At 52.1% G+C, this 21,747-nt stretch overlaps 1 protein-coding gene across 2 annotated transcripts in view; it reads right to left on the reverse strand.

Moving 5' to 3' along the window:
* Positions 1–991: 991 nt before the first annotated feature.
* Positions 992–21,747, reverse strand: part of hivep3b (HIVEP zinc finger 3b) — a 94,637-nt gene continuing 73,881 nt past the window's right edge. For both annotated transcript variants that reach the window (XM_066717702.1, XM_066717703.1), the window contains 7 exons: positions 19,936–19,982; positions 13,753–18,513; positions 13,331–13,476; positions 6,640–6,815; positions 6,298–6,399; positions 3,279–3,970; positions 992–2,766 (listed from right to left, as the gene is read on the reverse strand). In XM_066717702.1, the coding sequence (XP_066573799.1) occupies positions 1,939–2,766; positions 3,279–3,970; positions 6,298–6,399; positions 6,640–6,815; positions 13,331–13,476; positions 13,753–18,045 (6,237 nt within the window). In that variant the 5' untranslated portion in view covers positions 18,046–18,513; positions 19,936–19,982 and the 3' untranslated portion in view covers positions 992–1,938. The remainder of the gene's footprint in view (positions 2,767–3,278; positions 3,971–6,297; positions 6,400–6,639; positions 6,816–13,330; positions 13,477–13,752; positions 18,514–19,935; positions 19,983–21,747) is intronic.

Raw genomic sequence — 21,747 nt, forward strand, 5'->3', positions numbered from 1 at the left:
GTGACCCGGTGGGACTCGCTGGAAATGCGTTTTCTTCTCTGGCAGGACCGCTGGTGTGTTGGGTTGCTTAGCAACTAACGCTAAAGAAAAACTAAAACTAAATCGGCTCAGATCTGCTTTGAGGAGGTTTCTCTTCCCTTCCAGCTGAGACTTCATTTGAGAGAACATTGCAGGATGAAAACCTGAACCTAACAGAGAGCGGCACGCCTTTCCCGACCCGCGTGGTCCACCTCGCCTGACTGAGGGGACAGCGTAGCCATCCGGGGCTGGTGCGTGATGGTGTGTCTGTCCGTCAGCTGTGTGTGTGTGTGTTTTGGGGGAAGGGGGGGAAAGGTGGAGAGCAGTGATTGGGGTGAAGGGATCACTAGGGGTGCCCCGGTTCCCATGGGTGGATTCGAGAGAGAGAGAGGGAGGTTTTGCAGTGGCGTGTTGTTTTGCAATGCGAGAGCTCAGTAACTGTTTCTGTAACAATATGCTGCCTTGTCTTCACTCACACTTCAGTCTCACAGACTGAGACTAATCTGTGAACATCATTGCATCAAATCAGACCATTTACTGTTTGTTTTGCCCAACGAACCCAACAGTCAGACTGAATCTAAGCGTCCGCGCTCCTTCTGGCTGTACACTGAAACACATTGATTAATCCAGAGAAAATGAGCTAATAATAGCCGGAGACACGAAGCCCCCGACTCCTCAGATGCTCAACAGCCGTGCGTCACCCGACAGGCGCCAATCAGTGATGTCACTACAGTACAGTCACACCTATGAGCTCCTGAGACACAACGTAAAACACAAACACGAGCGCAACTCAGTGTCATTGAGGAGCAAAGTAAAACCACAATAGCTGAATGTCTATTTCAGTTTCAAAGCCCCTCTGTCTGTCGTTGCTCTGTCTTTGTTGTTGTTGCTGTCCGCCACTATAACAGTCAGTGGAGAGGCCAGACAGCCCGAAACAAGCACCGAATCTCGATGAGAGGACAAGAACAAGGTATCAGCAAAGTCTGGTGCAGTTTTATTTGTTTAGAAACTAGAAAGGTGCTCTGCAACAAATCTGCAGGCAGCCGACTGCCCCCCGCCCTCCCTCCCGTACCTCAAATTTCAAGTCATAAGAACGTTATCAAAAAGAAGACACGCAGGTAAGTGACAGATCATAACAGCATGTTTTAGAAAAGAAACAAAACTAAACAAAAGAAGCCATCTCATAAAGTTTAAATACAGCAATAAATACGGACCATAGACTTCTGTTCTGTACACCGACGTAAGATCTAACTTTTATTAATATAAAAAATATGACTTCAGTGCATTACCTTTGCAAAACTCTCGACTTCTCCTCCTCCGGATCGCCTCCCCCCCCACTGAACCCCTAACTGTGACCCTGACTTAAAAACAAACAAAAAAACGGCCCCAGAAACAATCCATTGGCTCCCCCCCAACCCAGTACACAAAATACCTAGAAAACAAACAAAAAATGAACAAAAACTAAATAAATTCACAGCCTTTAAACATTTTTTGTCTACATTTGAAGCAACAAACCTCATACAGAAAAGGCACGAGAAACTGTACATTTGAGTAATACTGGACACGGGACAAACGAAGTAGGAATTATTGTTTTGCGTATTGATTTTGGTCATTTACAAATATATTTATATATATATGTTTATATATTTAAATAGATAGCAAGATAGATAAATAGATGTACAAAGAGATGACGGACGGACAGATATAGAGAGAGATCGATAAAAAGGTGTGACAAAAGGTGCATCTTATTATATTCCTAATTAGGCCATCGCAGAATAAAAGAACAGACAAACTAGTAAACAATAGTGTTGGAATTTGTATAAAACAAATGAATAAAAATACAAACCAACCAAATAAAACTATAAAACAACATTAAAGAGCTTCGCTGGCCCCCCAGGGAGAGCCAGGGGGCGGAGACTGTTAAGTGCTTCCTGTTCTGCTGTCCTTGTTCTGACCCACACTGGTCGTGCTTCCTCCTGCGGCCTCGGGGCCACGCCTCCGGTGCCGCCCAGCTGGGGGCCCTTCCTCCCCAGGGAGCGGTGTGGTCCTGGGTGGGGTGGTGTCCAGCCGGCTGGTGGAGGCCTCTGTGGCCCCCGCGGCCCCGGAGCTCCGGTTTGCGGTCTGTGCGGTCGTGTCGCCGACCAAAGTGCTCGTCTGGGAGTAAGTGCGTGAGCTGCCATATTGCTTTGTGCCCGAGTCCGGGGGCTCCTCGCCGCCGGTCTGTGAAACGAGTTCGGGGGGCGTCTGGCCGGCGCTGGCTGAGTCCGGCCCGCCCGTGCAAAGCCCCGAGAGGCTGGTTCCGGCTTCCGATTCCTGTACCCTGTAATCCTGAGGTTTCCGCCGCTCCCTCAGCCTGCGTTCCTCCGACGAGGGGCCCGGGGACCCCACTTTGGTGGACTCCCTCGTGTCCGCTAGCCTCCTGACGCCCTCCGTCCCCCGGTCCCCGAGCCCTCCGCCCAGGCTGGTGCCGGCCCCCCGGGGCAAGGGCAGGGTGGTGGCGGGGTTCTGGGGCCGGCCGGCGTGGGAGCTGGGGCGAGGCTGCACCATTTGGATGCCCCCGATGGGGATCATGGGATAGGGGGTCCGGGTGAGCTGCTGGGAGTGCAGGGGGAGGTGGCTGAAGACGTGGTCCCTGGGGGACCGGGCCGGCACGTGACCTGGGAAGTCCGAGGGCGAGAGCCGCAGCGCAGGGGGGAAGGTGCAGCCCTCCCCAGAGCTCACTCCCTCCCGGAGGAAGAACGGACGCTCCTGCAGGAGACAGAACGATTAATCACAGCGATTAAAACCCGGCAGAACCGACCCAGTTCCTGTCCTGAGCAGCTAAGAGTGCGGCTTCTGTTTACACACGTGGATTCATGTGGATGTACGTTGACACAGAGTGAGACGGAGGTGTCAATAAATCAATGAAGCAAACTAATAAAGACATGATTTTATGATCGCTTGCTTTATTTATTCTCCTGACACACCGTTCCAGAGAGACGACCCAGAGAAATCACACCGATGAAAGCCATTAGTCCTCCTGTCTTCTAACACCCTGTAATCGGAGTCTAAAGCCCTGCCACCGGTCTGTCGGCTGCACGCTGTTTGCAACCCTGTCTCGAGTGCTGACACCGACCTGGCACAGAGAGACACTCGGAGGCTGAGCAGCAGAGACGTCGTGTCCCTCCTTCAATGGCACACATCCGAACTTCGACAGTAAAAGAACAACTGATAAGAAAGAAAACTGCGGTGCGATGTGCCGAGTCGTGCGGCTCACTCACCTCGCTGGCCTCCGAGCTGGGGGGCTCCCCGTGGAGCTGCGCACCGCCGAAGGTGCTGGAGAAGTGGGCCCTCGGGTAGGGCGCCGGGCCCTCGGTGGGGACGGGTGAGGGCAGTGCCCGGGGCGCCAGGTAGCGGCTGGGGGAGCGCGGGCGCAGGGGCGACGGGCCTCTCTCGGGGGAGGGCGAGGGGTGGCGGCCGGGGGAGGACAGCTCCAGCCGGGGGGACAGGCAGCGCAGGGGGGATGCCTCCCTCCCGGGGGACAGCGGCCGGACAGGGGACAGCCCTCGCCCCGGAGACAGGCAGCGCAGCGGGGAGCCCTCGCCGCTGGGGGAGAAAGTCCGTGGAGAGGCCTCCCAGTGCCGGCGCGAGAACAGGGCCCGGCGGCTGCCCGGGGACGCCTCCCGAGCGCTGGCCCAGTGCCTCCGGGGCGACGGGTAGTCCTGCGGCCGGGCGGCAGGCTCCTTCTCTGGGACCGGGGGGAGAGGAGGCTCAGGGGTGTCCTGCTGGGAGGAGCGCCCCCCCGTGGAGTGTCGGGTGTCTGGGGAGCAGGAGGAAGATGGCTCCTCGTGGGAAGAGGACTCCTCCTCCTCCTCCTCATCCTCGTTGTCGTCATCGTCATCGGAGTCATCCACGTCGGAGAACTGGTGCTCCTCCTGCTCCTCCGAGCCGCCGGTGCGCCCCTCACTGCCTCCTGCAGGGCGACACGAGCACAGCAGCGTCAGAAACACATTCGGGCAGCGAGAGACGCTCACACACCAGATCTAACTCCTTGTTCAACTCCTTGATGCAGAGGTTCCTAACGGTGGACACATTCCTACTTGAACTCACAGCCCTGTTAATCCACAAATCACGCGCTATAAACCTAACGAACGATCCGTCGGTAAACACGACGAGTTTAAAGGTAGTCAGAGGAATACTTCCTAGTCACATGACCTGTGAAACCAGCTAAATGTAGTGCTTAATTAATGCAATTAAAGTCACTGAGACAGAGAGGAGAGAGAGACAGAGAGAGAGAGGAGAGGAATCAAAGCAAAAGAACAGAAGAAAGAAATCCCTTAACCACAGGAGGCAGAAATCAATTCATGACACTCTTATCGACAATCAGCCACTCTAGGCAGCATTCATTTCCGTACGTCTCTCTCTACGTTGGCTGAGCGAGCAGGAATGGGTTAACCCGGTCCTCTCGGTCCTCTCGGACTCAGACAACACATATTCTGTCTTTACACAACCCGGGCAGGAAGCAGCTTCGCTCAGAACCGCTTTTCTCAACCCTCTCCATTCACAAAATATTTACAGGCTCTTGAATGAAGCTGTTTGAAAGGTTGTCCTTGGCTCTCCGCAGTCGTGCCGTGCACTCCTTTCTATTTCAGCCCGGCGAGGCGGAGTGTGCCGCGGAGAAGCGACAGGCAGCAATCAATTCGTGCTCTATATTTACTCCGGGAGAGTGCGGAGGCTGTCTGAAGCCGCTCGAGTGTTCCCTTTATAGCAGAGAGCCCTTTCATCGCGCCCCGCAGCCTTGATAGCATTGTGTACCTCCGGCGCGACCCACAATGCACCGCAGAAGACAACTCAATGAAACAGCTTGTCAACTTTTTTCTCCACACAGAGAGAGAGAGAGAGAGAGAGAGAGAATAAATTATTAGCCATTATGCAACACCGCCGTTACGCCTCGCCGAGTCGCGGCTGTAAAATATTCATAAAACCTGACTCTCTGGGCAGCTCTGGGAATGATTGGCGTCATTAAAAGAGGGTTTTTTTACTGCGCTGGCTATTTGGAGGAGCCACACGCAGATATTGCCAGAGAAATGTATGAGATCTGAACTGATTTGTGCGTGTGTGTGTGTGTGTGCGTTAACCAGTCCTCGCAAGAACAGCAAGGCACAAAAATAGCAACAGTCTTCTCCTGGGCCAAAGAAACGGCATGAATAATCCATACACTTCCACAGACGCTGCAGAACACAGATCCCTAGATCTCTCTAAACACAAACAGACGAACTCGGCCACCTGTTTAGATCTGACTGACAGGGATGTTAATTACGTGGGTATAACTGGAGGAACGATCTATCTATCTATCTGTCTGTGTGTCTATCTTCCTGTCTGAATATCTATCTATCTTTATTAGGTAATAAAAAGGCATATACCATTAAAAAAACAAACCTTAAAATCCATAATCCATCATCTGAATGAAATAAAGCTATCAATGAGACACAGGAGCTAAAGAGAGGCTGTTTTGTGCCGCCGCCGAACCCTGAATGCCCAATTCTCAGGTTGTGTTATTTTAATACACAAGACTGTTAAGACAAGTTTCGCTGACGGGAGATAAAGTATTTTTGTTGTTGAACCCCCTGCTGTATTAGTGTAACGCCTGCTGAATACGAAGGGAGGAATCGAGATGAACTATTGCCCACCAGTCAGTGCCGAGTTGAGAACACAGCTCTGCTGGTCTGATTGAAAGTGTCTTGTCACGGAAACCTCCAGCCCGCCCCCCACAGTGATTCCCCCTCTGTCTGGTCACCGTCCATCCCGCCGCCACCTAACCCCGACCCCCCCCCGCGCCACCCCGCTCTCCCACTGCTGAGTAAACACCGAGGTGGCCGCCCACCCGGACCACCGCGCCTCGCACCCACGCACGGCCCCCTTCTGCGGCCGAGGGTGGAAAAAATCCCCTGCTTTTCTGCTGATCTGAAGGGTTTGTGAAAAGACACACACTGCAGAAAACACGACCCACAACGAGAACGATACGAGCTGCCGTCCCTCGCCTGGTTCAGGCTGGTCTGATCGAGTCTCCCCACGTGAAGACAGATCCGGAGCTGAACTCAAACACGGGAGTCCAGTGCGGCTGCAGGATGTACAGTCAGGGGGTCGGGGGGGCTCATGTGCAGAGTTTACTATTCAGACTGTGCTGTTATTTCACACTAATAGTCCGAACGGTAAACCCTGACCCCCTGATATAGACGTCGCCTCGTTTTCCATTCACACTCATCCACACGGGTCACACGATGAACCGGGAAGTCCCACCTCCTTCCTCGGCCTCGAGCTCGTCCAGCGAGGAGCCGGCGACACCCATCTCCTGGCACTTCTTCCCGTGGGCCTTGGACTTCATGTGTTTGGTGAGGTTCCCTGTGGGGAGAGACGGGGTGATTTGTGGGATCATGTTTATGCAGAACGGGACACATCAGTGTTTCTTAAAGCATGTGAAGGTTTCATTTCATCATAATATAAATAACAATAATAACTCATTCTTCTAGTGATTTGTGGATTTATTAACCACATCTGGACCATCTGTAACCAGCACACCTCCCCTGTAGGACCCCCGCTGATACTCCCACCGGACTGATTCCCGAGCCGCCGGCCACCCACCTTTGGTTTTGAAGGCGAAGTTGCAGTACTTGCACACGTAGGGCCGCACGTCCGTGTGGGTGCGGATGTGCTTCTTCAGCATGCTGGGCTTCTTGCAGCGGATGCCGCATTCCTCGCACACATACTTCCCCCGGCCGCGCCCGCGCACGTACACGTACTCCTCGTTGGACTTGTACCTGCAAGAGACGGGGCGGCAGGAGAGTGTTGGACACATGTGGAGAGATGGGGGAGGAGTCTGCTGCAACACAAGACTTCATAAGAAAGCAACCCGGTGAGGCGGAGATGTGCGACACACTCAACGCTGCCCGGACGAACACCGTGCTCAGCTTGGAGAGGGAGCCAAGGATATGAAAGTATTTTTCCATTCATAAGATCAAGGACATTCTTTCTTTTTGTTTGCTAAAATGACCTGCGCACATTATTTACAAAAGAGAGAGAAAAGATGAATTTTCACTCAATGAACAGCATCCTTAACAGGAAGCACAACTCTGGGGCTGATTGAGACGCGGTGTTTCTGTGGAGGAGCGTGGTGTGAAGGGGGCGTTGCAAGGTGACTAACAGCCGTTCATTGAGAAACTCTCTCACACCACCGGCTCACCACAGACCTTCACGCCGACAGACACACGGCACACGTGCGCCGGAGAGACGAAGAGAGAGTGGAAGAATCTGCTGTTTTTGCAGGGGGGTGGCACGTCCTGCCAGAGGAGCTGCGTCTCCAGACTGAAGCCGGGCACCGCGAGGCCCTGCTGTCCGCGGTGCTCGTCCGCGTTGCTGCCGCTATTTCTGGAGCGCTCGTCTTGCAAGGCGTTGCCTGGCAACCAAACACCTAAACACTGGCGTTGTTTTTCTGTTTTTTCTTTGAGTTTCTTTTTTGGTTCAGCGTTCGGTCTGCTTGAGGCTCCCTGACTCCCGAGCCACAGCTTTTATTTACTCTAGGGCACACCTACCCTCCCACTCGCAGCCCCCCAATCAAAGCCCCCCACTGTCCTGCTCCCAAGGCACTACTTCGTCTGGGCCGGTGAAAAGGATTCCAGAGACGTTCAGAGACTTCACAGGCATTAATGATCATTAAAAAAAATCAATGGACTTACTGGTAAAATAGTATTTTCTTAACAAAGGCCTCATGTTACCTTCAATATCGGAGATCTGAAGGTTTGGACAACGAGGATCAATCACGGCCGACTACGAGCGTCTGCCCACCACAGAGTCAGGGATTCTCATGCTCCCAATCAGGGAAATGCTTCGCCCGCTCGCCCTGGCTGTCGTGATCAAGCATGGCCCCGATTCTCTCTCTGCTTGTCCCGCTCCGCCACGGCACAGCCCTGCGAGTCGACTCCTCGGCTCTCGCCACAGCAAGATCAACACGCCTTGTTTATGAAAGTCTTGTTTCCTTTGGCAGACCTCCAGGTAAGACAAGACGAGGTCTGTCTCTCTCTGTCTTAAAGAGACGCTGTGGGGGGACGCCGGAGTGGGAGACCCCCTCCCCAGGACTATACCGGTCCTCTGTAATCCAAAAACACAGCCCAGCTTGGCTTCACAAAGCATCTAATACTGAATATATATATTTTAGCAGAAGCAAACATTCTTCATATAGGCAAACACACGCACAGGGTGATGGAAAATAAATGTAGGTGTTTTGTTTTTTAAACGAGGAGTACAAAGACTTACCAACTCATTTTAAGCTATTCAAAAATTATTAAAAACCCAAAAGCTTTTTAGTGAGAAGTTGTTATTCTGCTCGTTTGTCATATAATCTCACTGTATTTAATTGTAATCTCATTGTTCTCGAATAATTTACTAAACAAGCTGCCCCGGATAAGAGATCCTACCAATCAAATAAACAAATGTTAGGAACAACAATAACAATCTTGACACATCCCTAAAAAGACCCTGGCCACCACGATCCTTCACTCCTAACCTAGCCAGCCATACTGGGGTCCTGCCAGCGGGGGCTTTGGGTGGCGTGCTGACGTGGGGGTCTCCCTGTCTCACACAAAGCGCTCCCTTTATAACCTCCCAGGCACGGAGGGTGGGGGCTTTCCCTGCCACCCGTCACACAGAGGAGATGGAAAACTCGGCCTCTGTCCCTGTCGGAGGAGCGCGGCCAACAACAACACGGGCGCGGGGGGGGGACGGGCAGCCTGCAGCTGGAAATAAACGCCACAGCGGCTCAAAAAGTCCTTCAGACGCTCACCGCACCTCCTCCCCACCACCCGACACCAGCGACGGGTCTGTGCTCAAGAGCTCTGTGAAAGTCATGCTTGTGAGGCTTTCGGGGGAAGGGATTTTAATTTTTAAATCAGGGACCAGACAAGGCGATTTTTCTTAGGCGCGTTGAAGGCCCTCGTCCGTTTAATTCTTTATCGGCTGTTTTTCTCCACTGTGAAGCTCACAGGTTACTGTGACGTACAGCATGAGCCCAGCACCAGGTCTTCTGGTCTCTATTACAGCCTGGTCACTATTATTTGCTGTACAAGATGTATTTATTAATTTACATTGAATTCCAGCTCTTAATGAGATCATTCTGCTTTAGAAATTCCCCATCAACGCCTTTATTTTTGAGTTGTTTCAATGCCAGGGTGTTGGGAATTGATATCGTTTCACCCCATTCAGAATTAGCATCACCTGTGGCTGAGTGTCACTCGACGATCACTATCCACAGAAGACCGACTGATGGAAATTCTACTTTCACGATGGCAACAAAAGGCAGAAAACGGTATTTCTAATCATAATCCCAGGCCGAACTCGGCAAACTACTAAGACAGTAGTTTCTAATGAACAGAAAATAGTTCAGTAATTATAAATGAAGAGTTTGTGTGGAACGAAAGACAGAGAGCACAGTGAGTTGCTTTTCTAGACCTTCTTGATGTCCAGATGTAAAAACGCTCCGGCTTTATCACTTAGAGGGAGAAGAACCTTTTGTCAAATTCCCAAATATCAGTTTCCTCGTGACACCACCTGACTGCGCTACATTAAAAAGCGTCTCTGTTTGTGAATGTTTACATTTCATTATAGCGATTCAGATGTGTCACTCTGGCAACCAAAATCAAATAAACATTCGGGGTTTCTCAGATACAGTTTATAAGGCCTTGGCTTCCTGGAATAATAACCCCAGTGAACGGCCAGAAGACATGAAGATTGCGTTCCCTCCCTCCAGACACACGAGCCGCCAGCCTCCCTCCCGTCCCATCGCTGAGGAAAATACGCGGGCAGGGGCACAGCTGCTCAGAGTCATGGTCTCAAATCAAACATGGCCTTTATGCCATCGCGCTTCAAGATTAACCCCTTGATTGTTTAAATTTAAGCGCAGCGTATCTGTGAGAGAGTAGCCAGAGGAAGGAAGATTGCATTTATTTACACCTCATTACCTCCCATAAATGCATAATTCTTACTGTGTTCCACAACGCGGATGTGCCTTAAACACCAACTTCTCAATATTGAAAAAAAAGATCATCTGTCTGTTAAATATGACTAACACACACTGTCTCAGAGCCCAACATCGCAACTGAATGGGAGCTTTGTGGACTTGATTAGTAATTTCCTGACTCACACTGACTCATCTCTCCGAGACCTTCAGAAACCTGTAGTATGTACGGACGCACAATCGCCTTATGGCGGGATTGTTTTCACTGCAAGGAGGTGGGCTTGACTGAAGAATAGAGAACGGCATAGCGAAGATATGAACCTAAAGGACACCGCTGGAACCCGAGCAGCGCATACATGTAGCGTGACAGACAATCCGCAATGCTGCCTTCCGATGCTCCTGTGGTGCTTTGAAGGCCAACGAGAACAGTGGTTTTAAGGCAAAGACGTTTTTAAAACCTCGGTTGTGGTTTGTTTGTTTGTTCCACTTAATTATAAAAAACAACTCCCTAACTATTCAAAATAATAATACATTATCAGTCAGTGGCAAAAATAAATAACACTTATAGAGAAGCGAGTCGGTCATGTTCAGGGGTTACTTCCACAAGGACTATGCCAGTCAAATGTAAAATCAGAAAGGGATTCCTGACATTTGTAATTGTACTCTGTGTGTAACTATCTCTCTCTTGGCGCGGGCCTGCGGGGGAGAGTTCGGTGCCACGGAAAAACCCCAGGAGCTGAACGCCAGTCTATCTATTATTTATCCTCACTTCACCTGTAAATAAAGAAGCTGAGCTTCAGAGTCACAACCCAGCGTCTGTTGCTCTGTAACTCTCGCCTCACGGCCGCAATGGAGACATGTTTCCACGCACCACAGCTCACCGGTGAGCCAGCTGCCGGTTCGGTGCATTTTCTCCGACTGAAACACACAGGCGTGCGAAGAGGGTTCGAGGGCAGTATCTGGAAGACGGCAGGATACAGTCGAAGCGAAAACAAAACAGAGAAATGAAAACGAGACACGCAGCGGCACTAGAAGTTTTTTGGTGGATAAGTGTTCTTTCGGCGGTGCCCTCGAGTGAGGATTGGAGACGGGCGAACGCTGGTCTGGAACTTTTAGTGCCTCTGATTTATACAGATCCCCTCCTTAGCTGGGATCTTAGAAAGCAGGGAAAGTCAGGTAAAATATCCCATTAAGATGCACAGCGACGTGTTTTAACAGCTGCCACAGATGCCACCCCAACCGAGAAACATTGAAGGATCTGTTGAAAGCTCATCAAATAAAGGCTGTGTCTGCGTGCAGGATGTTCGATTAATTTCCTTTCTGTCTTTAGTTTTTCTCCTGCAAATTTACACGGCAAACACTTTAGCTGGAAATACAGGGAAGAGACATTTCTGGGTCCTTTCACAGGGCATTCGAGGGATGTGGACCCAGTCTTTTGGCACGGTTAACATTTTTCTTAGTTTCAAATGTCAAAAAACGCAGGACATTAAATGAGGAACAGAAAAATCACACAAACGAAGAGCATGATTCCTACTCCACCTAAAAAAACAACTCCGGGTATAATAGATTCAGCTCAGCATGCATTTAATTGCAGAGTTTTCACCCTTTTACAGAAGTGCTTTAACCCTTTTTTCCCCTGTGCGATATAAACACGAGCTCAGCAGGTGTGTACCAGGAGCGGAGAAGCTTTTAAAAACACGGCCTTCAGTGCAGAAGCTGTCGATGCGTCTGGTGAGAAGAACGCTATATTCTCATTCATGTAACCACAGGGAAAGCCAAATATTTTGGGGGGTGACATCTGTGGCACTTGTTCACTGCTGTATGCTGTTTACCAAACAGACTCCCAAAGACACATTCCAGCGTATCCCTCCCATATCTGCTTGGATGACTTACGTACCGTGTCATAATTTATACAGCTCATACACGACTGATAATACATTGTAAACTACTGATTTGTTGTTTTCTCCACAGACTAAAGCCATAAATATTATCTTCAAACACATGATTGAAATCATTGTTGACCTTTACTCCGGGATCAAACTAATCAGGGTGACAGTTTCATGCAACTTAATTGTCTCTTTTGTGGCCCTTCTGTTCAGCTGTACTATATACGTATATATGTGTGACACACACACGCTGCATAATCGAGAAACTTCTGCTTCTCCGCTCTTTTCCAAACAAACACGAACAGCCTGTATATTTTTCCTCTGTTCTCCTCCCTAAAATCTCGTGTTCATTTTAACTTTGTTTACAGGTCCCCGGGGAGATGTTCTGCTGCCACTGTAATTGAAGTCCCCCGTGGATTCATTGTGCTTTCCTGTCTCTGTCACTTCTAGGTAGAAATGCCTCGCGAAGAGAAAAAAAAAACAGTAACACTTAAGCCCCACGAAGCTGCAGATGCATTTCTAAGCCTCAATAGAGAAAACAAAACAAAGCTGAGCCAACGAAAGACGAGGAGGTGACGTGAAATGGCTTGATCTTCACACGGAGGCGACTGGACCGCCCTGTTACACCACGTCAGTCAGAGTCAGTATCCAGAACAGGCGATGTACTAAACAGACTCACAGAAACCCAGCAGGTGCTGCGGGTCACTCGGTCATCGGCAGACCGGCCTGCATTCCTGCTGCTCTCGAAATTACATAATTGATCCACTGATCTGCTCAATGTGTGGAAAGCAGGAAATTGTTTGCAGCCTTTGAAAATGGTCGTTTATGGGGGAGCTGCAAATAAAATGCTGGCTTGCGATTCTGCGGGCGGAGGCCTGACCACCCCGCTGCTTTCAAATCGTTTCGTACCGTATCAAATGTTCAGGAAGGACGCTTTTCTGCGGGATGCTGCTTTGCTAAGGGGATGAGAGTTGTGGATTCTCCCACAATGCACCTCTCACTGCACTGCCCATGTAACCATTCTGACACTCTCCTCCGGTGCAATAAACCAGACCTATGAATTAGTCTGCTTATTCTTACCCCGGTGTAGGAGAGTTTAACACCACACTTATTCCCTTCTCTCCCTGGGACGCTGTCGAACAAAGAGTGGACCCCTAAGCTTGGACAGGGCCAAGGAGGGCCAGTCCCATCTTTGCAGAGGGTTACTTTTACCACGGATATGTAAAGTGTTTATGAAGCTTTTAAAGAACAGAGAGGCTTTCCCATCAATGCAAATCAATAAATAAATACAAAGAGAAACAAACAACCCCAGCCTGAAGGAGTTGGGGCAGCACCTTGTTGATGAACACAGTGTTGCGCAGTAGTATCGACGGCTGAACTCTTTTGCTGCTGTTGTTGTTGTTTGCACATACACAGTGTGGAAACGGAGGCTCTCACTCACCCGCCCTCGAAGATCCGGATGCGGGACGGCTCTCCGCGCTTTGAGGTGGACGCCTCCTCTTCCCTCTTCCCCCTCTTGTCCTCCTCTTTCTCGGGCTGCGTGGCCTCCTTTACTTCTGGGGCGGCGCTCACCGGGGCCGTGTGCACCTGCGCTCGAGACGGACACGGCACGTGAACATGCTGGACCGACACCGGCACCGCAGATCACAGAGCACTAACGTCTGGCAAGAGACGTCCTACGAACTACGGCTCTCATTTTAACATAAAAATGTTAGGAACTAATAATACCCAGATTGGTCTTCTAGAAGAAAGCAAAGCCTAGGAGTACTTCTTTGGCATGAATACAACAGTTAATAATCATAAAATCTCCCGACCAGGACCAGAACTCCGACATCAACTGCCCCGGGATCGTGCTCCTCTTACCTCGGACATCCTGGGCTTCCGGGAGTTGGCCGGCACCAGCTTTCCCGAGGAGGCGCGGCTGGCCGTGGCCATGGTGTAGGTCTCGGGGCTGTACTTCTGCTTGGAGCGCAGCAGCGAGAGCGAGGCCTTGGTGGACAGGCCAGGCAGGTTGGGGTTGTGCACGCTGATGCACCAGGACGAGTACACCGAGGTCTGGGGGTCCCTCTGCGGCGAGGGGTTGGGCTTCACGTAGTTCAGATAGCACCAGCTGACGGAGGTGGTGGTGTGCAGGCTCGGATACGGCGGCGCCTTCCTGCCCTCGGGGCTCCGGGCTCTCGGCGGGTGGATCTGAATGCTGACTTCCTCCTCTTCCTCCTTGAAGGGCTCGGCTTTCCCCGGCACTGCCTTCCTGTCCTCCTTCGTCTGCTCCTCTTCCTCCTTCCCTTGGTGCTCCATGGCAGCCTGTATCCGACCCTTCTCCATCCTCTCTACTCGCTCGCTCTCCTCCTCCTCTTCCTCCTCCTCCTCCTCCTCCTTCACTCGTTTCTGCTGCCGCTGCGCCTCCACACTCAGCTCCAGGCTGCCGGCCGGGGATAGCATCCGCTTGTTGCCCCCCGCCGTGGAGGGTCCCAGGCCCTCCTCCGATCCCATGCCAGCTCCCGACCCAAGAGGCAACGTCAGAGGCAAGTAGCTCTTGAAGTCGGGGGTGGGGATCTTCAGGTAGGGGTTCTGCAACCGTTCCTCCTCCGCCTTGCACAGCACGACGGCGGAGCAGGCCGACTCCTGCGCACGGGTGACCAGGATCTGGGACAACGTGGTGTACATGGCGCTGGCGTAGGTCGGGACGTTGGTCTGGAGGCGGACCGGCACCACCAAGGACACTACTGGCCTCAGCTGCTCCAAGCTGGGGGCGATGACTGGCGGAGGATGCTGGGAACCCGGGCACTGCGAGGAAGGGGATGGCTTGGATTCCCGGAAGGGCTCCACCGGCATCTGGAGGGCCAACCCAGAGGGCAGCGGGAGGTAGAGGGCTTGGGCGGCGCCCGTCGGATACTGGAGGGGCAGGAGAGGTGGGTACGGCTGCATGGGGAGGCCCAGGCGCTCGACGATGTGGAGCTGTGTTGGGTGGAGCTGTGGAGCGCTCGGCAAGAAGGACGGGGGGACGATCTGGGTCTGAAGGACCTCGGAAAGGCCCGGTGTGGGGAACAGCCGAGGCAGGTGCCCTTGGGTTGGCAGGTGTCGTGGGAAAACGGGCTGGGGATCACGCGGGAGGGGGGACTGGTGGAGCTGCAAGGACTTGGCGAGGGAGTCGGGTACGACGGACGAGCAGGCGGTGCTCGGCTTGCCAGGGGGCGGGGCTGGGCTGTGATAAGACAGACACACAGGCTGGGCGGCTTTGGCAGCCCATCCCGGCGGCTGCTCCTCGGGTTCGGGCTCTCCCAGCGTGGCCTGCCGCACCAGGAGGCATTTCCGCCTCTCCCTCCAGGCGGCGGAGGAGTGCTGGGGGGAGAGGCAGCCGTAGTCGAAGGACTTGCTCCGGGCCTCCGCGATCTGGGCCGAGTGCTGGACGCTGGTTGGCGCTTGTTCGGAGGCCGACCGTCGCATCTCTCGGTGGGGCTGGTGGTGCTGGTGGTGCCCGGAGGGGACGGTGAGCATGTGGGTCACCTGGCATGTTCTGGTAGCTGCTGGCTGAGTTTCGGAATCAGGCTTCCCCGATTCCTCAAAGGATGCTGAGCGGCTAGAAGCGTGGGACAGGTTGCTCTCCTGGCTGGGGCTGCGGGGCAGGGAGACAGACTCGAAGCTGGACTCTCCTGAGGACTGAGCAGCCTCGGCCAGACGAAGGCGTTTCTTCTTTGGCGGCAGCTTCTCGGCTGGTAGCTGAGCCAGGCTTTGACTCCTCTGAGGCCACTGAAACTCCTCAACAACCTTCTCCGGCTCCTTCGGGACGGTGGCTGGAGGTGAAACCAGCACCACATCAGAGTCCGGCTCCTCTGTAACAAGGATCTCTGGCACTTGGATATTCGGTTGCCTGACCAGCTTGGAAAAAGGTTTTGGTGTTTGCTGCTGTGGCGGTTGCTGGTGCTCCTCTCGGGCGGGAGAAGCAACGCGTTTCTCCTCACTCTCCTGACTCTCGAAGGACATTTCCTGCTTCTCGAAGGAGCTGGTGTGCTGGATCACAGAGATCTCTTTCCACGTGGTTCTCCGGTCTGGCTCAATCTGCGATGGGGCCCCTAGAGAGCTGTCCCACCTCGGGTTCTCAACGGCCGGTCGACCTTCTTCTCTGCTGGGGATGGCGGTGCATGAAGGAGGGAAGGAGGTAGCTGCCGGAGCTGGACCAGGCTCAAAGACGGGGGGCTCCTCATCGTCCCCCAGGCTTTTTTGTTTCCTTCTCTTCCGCATGGCTGCTGCTGTGCCCCCGAACTTGTAGTGCATCATCTGTGGACGGTCTTCCTGGTAGGCACTGGTCTCTGTAGCCCTTTTACACTCCGGTGCCACACGGGCCGGGCAACAGGTGCGTCGGTGGATCTCGTAAATCTCACGCTTCTTACAACGAGCGCCGCAGGCCTCGCACTCATACAGCCTGGGTCCCCGGCGATGTTTCCGTCCAGGATCAGATACCGAGGTGCTCGAGGCCGAGGCGGAGGAGCCAGCCTCCTCTGGAATGAACTCGGTCCCCAAGGGCACCTCGATGGCGGGCTGGCGTCTCAGCATACGATGGTGGGGTGGCAGCAGGGCCCCTGCCCGGACTTCGGTGGCCACGGCCTGCTGCTCATCAAAGGAGTGGCTCAGGCGGATATTGCGAGAGGAGCTGCCTGCCGTTTCGCTGGGGCCGGCCGAGGAAGGCATTGAGTGGCTTCTCAGGAGAGGCACTGTGGAGGCCTGGCCAGCCAGAAGATCCACATTGGGGAACTGAGGATGGAGAGGGTCACACACAAACCCCACACTCACGCTGCCACTGGCGCCGGCACTGGGGACCTCCCCCTTGGAGTCGAACACAAAGGGATCCTTGAGGGCTGAGATTTTGGGAGACTCAATGCTGCTCCTCCTGGACAGAGACGTCCTTCTGGGTTTGACACTGTCGATCTCGCTGGTGTCCACCACGGCTTCGTTGATGGTGATGAGCTTGGTGATGTGTTCGATGACTTGTGTTTTGGGTACGCTGAAGGACACCCCCTTCTCCTCTGGGGTACCGGACGAGGATGGCTGCGGCTGCTGCTGCTGCTGGGGGGCGGTCCTCTGCTGCTGCCCCAGCCGCCCGTACTTGCCCAGGATGATTTCGGCATAGCTCTTGGCGTTGGCGTTGGGAGGGCTGACCTGCTGCTGCTCCTCACTCACCGATCGGGAGAAATAGCCGGACTCGGTGCTGCCCTTACTGCCAGGACTGAGGAAGGACTGGGAGTCGTCCGACTGTGACACTGGGGCACGCTTCCTTTCGCTGAGGCGCATGGCCAGCCTCTGCTTTACGGCGTGCGATTCGTCCGAGCACTGGCTCTCCTCGGGGGCGGCCCTCTCCAGACTGCCACTCTTCTGGGACGACAGGCTTCTGTACTTGTCCAGGGAGGAGGAAGGCGTGTGCTGGCCGGTCTCCTCCTCCGAGTCTGTGCTCTCCCCCTCGGTTGGCTCCTCCTGGTCCTCTCCCGGCTGCGAGCCCTCCTGGCTGCTCAATGAGTAGCCCTCCCGGCCTGAGGCGAGGCCCGCTTTGATCCGGTGGGCGTGGGACTTGCGGTGCTTGTAGAGGTTGCTCTTGGTCTTGAAGGAGAAGCCACAGGGGGCGCATGGGTACGGCCTCTCCCCCGTGTGGGAGCGAATATGTTTCTGGAGGACGCTGGGCTTGGCACAGGGCCGGCTGCAGTATTGGCACACATACTTCCCCGGCTTCTGAGGCTTTCGCTCCCGCCTGGGGACGCCTTCTTGTGCTTCCTTAGCGGCGTGGGGAGGCGCGACCTGGGGATGCACACCAGAGGAGGAGGGAGAGGAGGTGGAGGATGAAGGGTAACTACTTCCAGAAGGACCGGGGGACTCTGTGAACTGCCACACCGCCCCGGCCCTCTCCGTCTCCGCTTTCCCGGCCAGCTGGAATGGCTGAGACGGCTGCTGCTGTAGCCGCTGATAGTGGCGCTCCAGGCTGCCTCGCTTGTGTGGCCGGGGGTGATGCCTGCCGTGGGCCGGGTGTGTGGACCGGGAGGGGAACAGCCGCTGGCGCTGCAGGGACGGAGACTGGGGCGAGCCGCTCCCCACAGGAGGTTCTGATGAAGACTGTTCTTGCCCTCCGGACCGCTCCCCACCGGTCGGCTGGCTGTGTTCGGCCTCCATCGGGTGGGGAGGGGGCCTCAGGTACACGCTAGGAATGCTTGTGTCGGACTCGGGGCGGGGGGGTTCATCGAACTAGCCGGAGAGCCACCGTCCCTCTGAAAATAGAGGCATCGGGGAGGGGGAGCTGATGGTGACTCTGTAGCGACAGTACAATGTGTCCGTTTCCCCTGATCCGAATTGTGTTTCTCTCTGAACGTTTGGCGTCTAGGTTAAAGGCCCTCTGTGAAGACACTATCAGAAAGCACCGAGGGGAAGTATCCTAGAAGACATCTCCAGTCTGACACGCTGCCTCGACAGCCTCCTTGGCCGCCGTGAACCGCCCATCGTCAGGCCGGCGCGCCCTCAGCACGGGGGTTTCTCCAGGGGCTGTTCCCTTGTCCAGGGACACAGGGCCACCGATATGTCCGGTCCGTCGGCCTTTCCTCCCAGTCGACTGTCTTCCCTCTTCCAAAGACTTCAGTGGCGGCTCTGCAGGGAGACATAATCGAGTCAGAGGAGGCGAATGTTTAATCTACCTGTATATTTAAGACTCTTACTATTGAATTAAATAATTAACACAACCATCCTTTGTCTTTGAACGTGTTTATAAAGTAACACTCAAACCAAACTTCTGGTAAATGGTGACATTTAACTCCTATGTTCCTTTACTTTTCTTTTATGTTATCATCGCCACCAATCCCTGTCGCAGCAGGAGAGTCTCGGAGTCTCCACAGGGTGACGGAAGAGGACTGAATCTCAATCGCCCTGAACTCTCCTCGGCACTTCGGCACACTGAAACACTTATTTTGCTTTGAGAAATACAAGATGGAGTCTCAGATATGAGCAACAGAGACTTGTATGAAACTCACTAGGTTAGAAGAGAGGCTTTCGCTTCTTCTGGCTGTACACCAGAGAGAGGGCTGACTTGGCCTGGGGGTTGAGGGGAGCTCAGTGGTGCTACAGTTCCTTACACAAACCTGCCAGCCTACCAAGAGCACAACCACTGGGAATAATCCACAGCGATGCTCTAGCTTTACCCTACAGGTATGAATGGTTGAATTGCTGTGATGAAGGAGGGGGTTTATTGCCTCTCAACTCAGTGATCTGCTATTCTGAGCACCAGAACCGACACATGCACACACACACAGGGCGCTTTCCCCTGCCCCTGAAACACGTCCAACAGGAGAAACATCTCTGAAGTTATGGGACACACTTGCACCTGATGTTACTAGGATGCCAAGCATGCTTATTGTATTGTGAACTGTATATTTCTGCACTTTGTAATGCTTTGAAAATGTTTCTTGTGGTAACTGCTGTGTAACCCTGAGTAAGGACATTTGCTAATGAATAATAATAATACTAATAATACTAATAATAATAATAGGGTCCTGTACTTTGTGAGCAATCCATAATTCAAAGGCACCTGCTGAAACAGCTTGAGCACAATAATTAAGTCAAGCACCGCAGGGCTGCCCAGGTGTGATCACTTCTGTACGCTGCCGTCAGTGATCATTAATTACCAGGTACGAGCGTCTGTCCATATCGAAATACAGACACCTGGACCCGCCAAAGACGTGTGTGGAACACTGACACAATTAGAACCAATAATAGTTACAATAAACTGTGTGACGTCATTATAGGAGCAACACGCTTCTGTCAAGTTGCTAAATAAGCGTGATAAGTGCTTTCGTTCCCAACTGACATTGTTGATGATTTCTATTCATTTTGAATGTTTTATTTAAACTAATGTCGGCCTGGAGAGCAGGGGGTATCAAACTGATTTTAAACTGACCCAAGTCAAATTATATCCAATGACAGTGAGATCCAGGGCCACTCAAAATGCACGGCTGACAATAAACACAGCCACTCCTGCTGCATGAGAAGAAATTTAGAGCTGAGAAGGATACTTACATTTACTGTCTCTTCCCAATGGCCACCAACGGCGCCTTCATGCTTGTCTGTAAAAAAGAAATACACAGAATTAGTCCACGTCAATCTCGTCTTCCACAAATCAAGAAAATGGGAAATCCTGATGATAAAGATTAAAGAGTGATCAGGGGAATTTCTAAATGTATCGATAGGGTTATAATTCCCCAGTTACTTATCTTTCCACACATAATGTCCCAATTACAAAAGCCAGACATGAAAACGGGAGAACAGCCCTGGTTTCCTGTTCCCTCGTGTCCCCGACCTCACAGTGTGCATCACGGAAGAAAAAATGACACGTTTTGCACTTAAAGAGCAGGATCGACACACGGGGGGATGAGAGGTATTTTATGGATAATTCTCATTCTCCAGCACTGTAATATTCTGGCTTTCGAGATGAGCGTGATTTGAAAAGCGTGCGTGCGTCTCTCACACAGTTCCTGCCCTGATAGTGCATATCTACCTCAAACAGCTGGCACTGAAGGTCAAATGTTGTGGTAGATTACACCACACATCAGCACTGTGTGTGCTTTTTATTCTTCATTGGTAAAAAAAAAAAAAAGATACAACTCTATTATCACTATTTATAAATTCAAAGGAAGAAACTTCTCCGGTGTTATATTTCAGGGTTTGAGATAAAAACCTAAGACAAACTCCAGAAATGGTTAAATACCGAGCATTACTGAGAATTATGACAACAGGAAGAGAAACACTAAAGGCCTAGAGGTGACAGAGCGGTTTGCACAAGTCCAACTGTAAAACAAAGGCTTAAAGATAAACCCTGCAGTGTAGTGATTTAATTTGCAAATACCTTGACATTGCATCACATGGCTGTATGTTTGTATGTATGTGTGTGTTTGCCAGATGATAAACCCACAGCAAAATTGTAATTATAGTTTACAGGAACCCATAAAAAGGTAACTTGGCATCGTATTAGTTTCCTACAGTTCAATTAAATAAATAATCATCTCGAAACGATGCAGTTTCGATGCAGAAATTGTTTTATTTTATTATTTCACTGTTAAAGAGAAATGTCTGGCCGACACTGGCAAAGAAAAACACAACGACTGCATTTCAACACTACTGGCGGAGCACTGTTTGGCAGGAGGCGCCTTTTTAAGGGTAAAATAGAGAGCAAATGTTTGGCTCGCAGATATCCTGATTGCAGTAAAACGGACAATAACTGAAGCTGCAGCTGCAGTCTTGGAAAACAGAGCAGATTCTGTTTTTTATTTTTTTTACTCGCATTCTCACAAACCAGCGTATTTTAAGTGTAAAAGTGATGTGAAACTGAAGGCTCACACGCACGACACAAACCTACAGCTCTCCATACAGAAATACATGGCATCGCTGTTAATGAATTTTGGAAAAACAAACAAGAGCTGCACTTGACACTGATTGGACGCTTCCTTCCTTGTTGAAGTTCTGCTGTTGAAAGGTGATGGCAGAAGATGCTGAAGAAGTTTTGCTATCGAGAGAACCTCAAGCCCTGCCCTTAGGCGTCCATCTTCCCCATGTCATCGCCTCAGAAGTGCCCCTTGAAGCCACACAACATGGTGGACCAATTTGCTAGCATACCCCAAGATTGACCTTCGAACCCACGACGCCTGCGAACCCAGAATCCATCGAACAAACCCAGCTGCCACTGCGGACAGTAAGATGTTCCAGTGTAGCTCAGTTCGAAAGCAGCTTTAATTCTCCCCACCCACCCATGCACGCCTCTCGCCTCTCTGGGCAAACGGTTCCCATTTCCTTGGACGGATTGACATGATTTCGGGAGGACTCCACCTGGTCTCC

Source organism: Amia ocellicauda, chromosome 11 (genome assembly GCF_036373705.1).
Source record: "Amia ocellicauda isolate fAmiCal2 chromosome 11, fAmiCal2.hap1, whole genome shotgun sequence".
NCBI lineage: Eukaryota > Metazoa > Chordata > Actinopteri > Amiiformes > Amiidae > Amia > Amia ocellicauda.